The 5,082-nt window shown below is 33.6% G+C and overlaps 1 protein-coding gene across 1 annotated transcript in view; it reads right to left on the bottom strand.

Annotated features, from left to right (window-relative positions):
- Window positions 1-4,828, bottom strand: part of LOC108774088 (T-lymphocyte activation antigen CD86) — a 120,462-nt gene extending 115,634 nt beyond the window's left edge. Inside the window, exon 1 of the mRNA XM_018540100.1 lies at window positions 4,726-4,828. Within this exon, the coding sequence (XP_018395602.1) occupies window positions 4,726-4,795 (70 nt within the window). The 5' untranslated portion in view covers window positions 4,796-4,828. The remainder of the gene's footprint in view (window positions 1-4,725) is intronic.
- Between the last annotated feature and the right edge of the window lie 254 nt (window positions 4,829-5,082).

Below are 5,082 nucleotides of genomic sequence, written 5' to 3' on the forward strand. Positions count from 1 at the left end.
CTCTCTCTCTCTCTCTCTCTCTCTCTCTCTCTTTCCATCTCGGTATACAGTTTGTTTAAACTGGAAATTATAAAAATTCACACATATAGATATTATTATGCATTAACATCCGCCTTGACCAAGTTTGACTACAAGGTTGTTTACGTTTATCAAATCTTTATTCAGGTAAGCAAGTTAATGTTATCTATTTGTCATCAAAATAATGACAAACAATTTCAGTATACTACCTGGATAATAGTAATGTGCATTAAAAAAAAATAAACTTTGAAGTGTTAATTACATTATCTTATTAAATACCAATTATCAAAAATCGAATTAAATAATACATTAAATTAAAAACCTGTTTAATGACTACCTAAAAGAATTCATTCGTGGAAAGATATGCGACCATCGTTGATTTCTAAACGACCTTAAAGCTTGCATCAAAACTAAAAAAAAAGGTCATTTTGAATATTAATTATTACTTTTTATATTTATTAAGACAAAATTTCAATATTCTGGAGTTTTTAAATAAATATACGTTATATGACATGCACAAAACTTTATGACCAAACTTTTCTGTCATCTTGTATGTCTTATATACATAAGTTACACAGAGTACTTGTAGTGTATAGTTTGAGGAAACAATATAATATTCATCAGATGCGTAAAAGTTATGCCGAGTGTTGAGTTTAATAATATATATTTGGAATTAATTTTGGCGTTTAAAGATGATGCAAGACACGCTGTGCGAAGATATATCGTCATTTCTGCAGACAGAGGTACATGTATAATAACGTCGACTCTCTTCGCGCTACAACTTCAACGGAACGTCGCAACGTTCTTGCGGTATCTTTTCCGCCCGCCCGCGACGAACTCGAGTTTGGCAAATTGGCTTCTCGACTTACAATCAACCGCATTCCACAAACGTGTTACACGTCCGCTCGATATCTATAATTCCTGTACAATGCTTGTCGAGAGAAACATGAGACTATCAATATCCGGATTGCATTTACATATTATGCGCATTGCGCACACAATTGTATCGCGATCGATGCATTAAGAAATTCGAGCGAATTTACTCACGAAATCGATTCTCTTTGCTCACCCCACTCTGTTCTCTTTCAGTGGCAGCCAGAGTGATCAAAGTAAATTATAGAATTGCGGGATGAAAATAAATGTCTATAGAACAAATTCGACATCGATAAAAAGCAATTTGTATTTCCATGTCTATCGCGTTGTGCAATGAATTATCGACCCTTTCATTCCAGCGCGATAAATATTACCTCTTTTACCGCGCCTCAATGAAAATATCTCTTTCAAATAAATTCTGATTTCATCGGTATTTTCGAAACACGGTTTATTACAAAAAGCCGTAATTTATGCAGTTTCTATTGGCGATACATGTATAACAGTGATTTGGCGAATAAATAATGGATTTAGAGTGTACAGTCGTAACAATGTATATGAAGAATCGTTCGAGTTTGCTCGTTATAATGTTACAGTTGTAATTAGCTTTTGTTCAATGGTAACATGCAGAAATCAGGATGGACAAAATCAGTAAATATTCACGTGTACAAATCTACAAACGGAGTCAAAATATGTCAGTTGACTACTCGCAAATAACTCGTCGCTTAAAAATTCAATTTTCCGCGACGTTCGTAAGAAAGTTCATGTCCCTCGATGAAATTTCCGGACACCTCATTTCTCGATCCTCAGGCCAGAGGTGGCACACGATAAAAGTTACCCGTAAAAGCAAGGAAACGCCATTGGGAAACGAGGGAAATTTGTTCTGCTAATTCGGGCAATGTTTATTCTCCCAAAGCTAACAACCGGCGGAATCTAGACGCGTTAATTACCGAGCATGTCTAATTCAGTTTGTAGTTTTTCGAGGTCTAACGGTGTCGCGAAATTATATCAAAGTTTTTTATTTATATGCAAATGTATACATAAAGTTATATACGTACTTCTATCAAGCTCGACAACTTATCTCAATATTTAGTTTAATCAGTTCATCTACATGGGACTTGTAATAAATTAACTAGTACTATCTTATACTACGTTAATTAATCTAAGTAAAATAATCCTAAATGAACCCAAGTCTTAAAACACACATTATCATAAACATGATTTTAATTCTTGTATACATTTTCAATAATAAAACTAAGTAAACTGCTTTTAATTTCTAACGGATTTCTGTTTGAAATGCAATTTCACGATACGGGAAAATGCCGTAAATAGAATTTCCCTGCATCGGCAATGTGTCTGTATATATGTAACATTATGGCCTCATATTATACATCATTCCTGGACGTGGCAAAATTTCAGGTAATTTATATACGGTTTACTCGTGAAGCGTGTTTATGACGAACGAGTGAATTTCCGCTACATGTCCGACACGACATTCGATCGATATCTTCTTTAAGGAGTGCTCTAAATAGTAAATCTTTCAATATTTTAAATAGCCTATATACAAAATAACCAAAAATAAAAAAAGTACATATTAAAATTTCTCAATTTCTTAGCTTTTCGATTACAAATTGAATGCTTTAAAAATATGTAAAACAGTTACAAACCTTATAAACTCAAGAGAGAAAAATGGATCAAGTTACAAAAAAGTGAAATCTCTATTCTGACAAGCTAGGTTTACTATATGTATATAATTTTTCTATTTCCTTTCATTATTATTTTTCGTAAAACTTGTTTCGTTTATTTTTTCTCTATGTTTATTATTTTATTTTCATTTGAATTTGGCATAGAGATAAAAGAGGAAAAGAGAGAGATATTGTATTTTTCCAATACCTAAATAACTAAGCGTAATGTATAGCGAAAATATAGTATGTAATTTTATTTTATTAAAAAGTAATAAAAATGTTTTGAAATTATAAAAATTCTTTTTAAATTAATATTAACTATTTTTACAGAAAGTAAAAGTCACAAACATTTCAATTCCAGAATCAACTAAAATATTTTCTCCGGCTGCAAAATCAATTACTTTGCACTCTACTTTCAATAAATAAAAATTATATTTCTCATGCTATATTATACACGGTTTGTTAACTAAAACAACAAACCTTTTAAACTTAAAAAAATCTTATCGATAGATTGAATGAAAAAATGTTACGAATATTCTCAACAAAAAGATTTGAAATGGCTTTAACAATTTTTTGCCAATGAGCTACTCAATTTGAGAAAATTCTTAGCGATCTTTTAACAGAGAAAATGTTGGATTGTTGAAATAAGTCACAATCCGCAAATTGCTCGACAAAGCTACAGAGAAGCCTAGTTAGATATAAGAACAACTTGAAATTCTCGATCTCAACAATCAAATTGTTCGTTGCTCCTACCGACTGTACTCGATTTAATGCAATTCAGCATACATATAGCGAATTATGAATAACTCGGTATGTCGATAGAGTTCGCTCTGAAATTATTGGCAGAATGCCTTTCGCCGAACGATCTCGAGCGATCTGGTTTAAAGCGCTTTATTCATGAGTCCATTCATTGCATGGAAATCAAGTGGAATGCGATAGCGGTCTGTGGTATTTAAGAATACACCGGAATACACGAGAAACGATTCTACCTTTCAGTAATTCTGATGGGTGGGAATTACGTTCGGGATTCATCTTATCATGCAAAATGTCGCGATAGCATGACTTTTCTTTTAGCAATGGTTGTCCCCTTTCTTTCTTAATTATTTTATATTTTATATAAAAGAAAAAGAACACGAATATCAGATATAGTTACTCTTTCTTAATTATTTTATATCCGGCAAATTATTTTATAATAGATCTCAACGGATTAACTTCTAACCAGCTATACTTCATACCTTAAAACGTTGAAATTAATTATCAAATGTTCTAGAGAACAAACTTGCATTATAGTTAAATAGAAAAGAAACTAGCGCGTTCTATTCGTGATAGATTATATCCTATAAAGGCTAGTTAACTCCAAGCTCATTAAATCGCAATATTCCGTCGAAAATTGAATCTATCTTGTATTATTTTATTCGTGATATATATTTCGATATAATCGCGTTCGTGTGCGGATGCGTGTGTGGAAAGCAATGCATTGTGTCGGTGTGGCCCATTTTACTGACACACTCGCATTTTGTTCGAATGAGCGACAGAGTGTCGTTGCACCGCTTTAAGTTTATTCCGGCCAACAGGAAATAGCAAAAAAATATTCACTCATTTATCGTGTTAGATTACATTCACAGAACTTTATTTAGATGCCTGAAACATGTATTTGTACACTTACACCTCGAAATAGTCGGCTTTAAACTCTGATTATTATCGATGCAATCATCTATTTCATTCAATCGCCAAATTATTGAACGTCGGCGTAAATTGGAATTTCAGTAAAAAAAAAAGAGGGTATGAATGACTGTGAAATATTCACCTAAACTATAAAATTTAATCTTTTCCACTCTCTATTTTATTTTAAAAAAAGATCTCTGTTTTCAAATCATTTATGTTTCATAATATCTTCTTTAATGAAAAGAGACGAGACTGACAAGATACAATTTTTAGAGTTTTTTCTTTCACAGAACTATTATTATGTCCTTTTCATAACAAATTTCCCAACTACTGAATAATTTGTCCTTTATAAAAATAAATTCACGACTAAAAGAGAGATGCAATTAAACACTATAGTTGACGTAAAATATCTCGCGCGACTCAGTCATCTCTAGACTTTCATGGAAAAACGTTGGTATAATAATAATAAATATAAGATTGTATTCACCTGTCTGATGCAAGAGAAACGTTATCAGAGGTAGCACGGCGCGCAGCCATCCTCCTCGATGATCCTTCATACTGGGTATTTCTGTGAGCGGTATTGGACGGCTCTCTTCTTACCCTTTTCCGTAAACGACAGTGACAATAGCAACGCCAACAACAACGACGACAACGACGACGACGACGACAACGGCGACGACGACGACGACGACGGCGACGACGACGACGACGACGACGACGGCGACGACGACGACGACGACGACGACGATGACGACGACGACGACGACGACGAAACTGATCTCGTTGTGTCACACTCGCCGTTCTTTTATTGACAGTTACTCACTACAGCATCCCAGCACTGAAC

This window comes from Cyphomyrmex costatus, unplaced genomic scaffold (assembly GCF_001594065.2).
Source record: "Cyphomyrmex costatus isolate MS0001 unplaced genomic scaffold, Ccosl1.0 scaffold23, whole genome shotgun sequence".
Classification (NCBI taxonomy): Eukaryota; Metazoa; Arthropoda; class Insecta; order Hymenoptera; family Formicidae; genus Cyphomyrmex; species Cyphomyrmex costatus.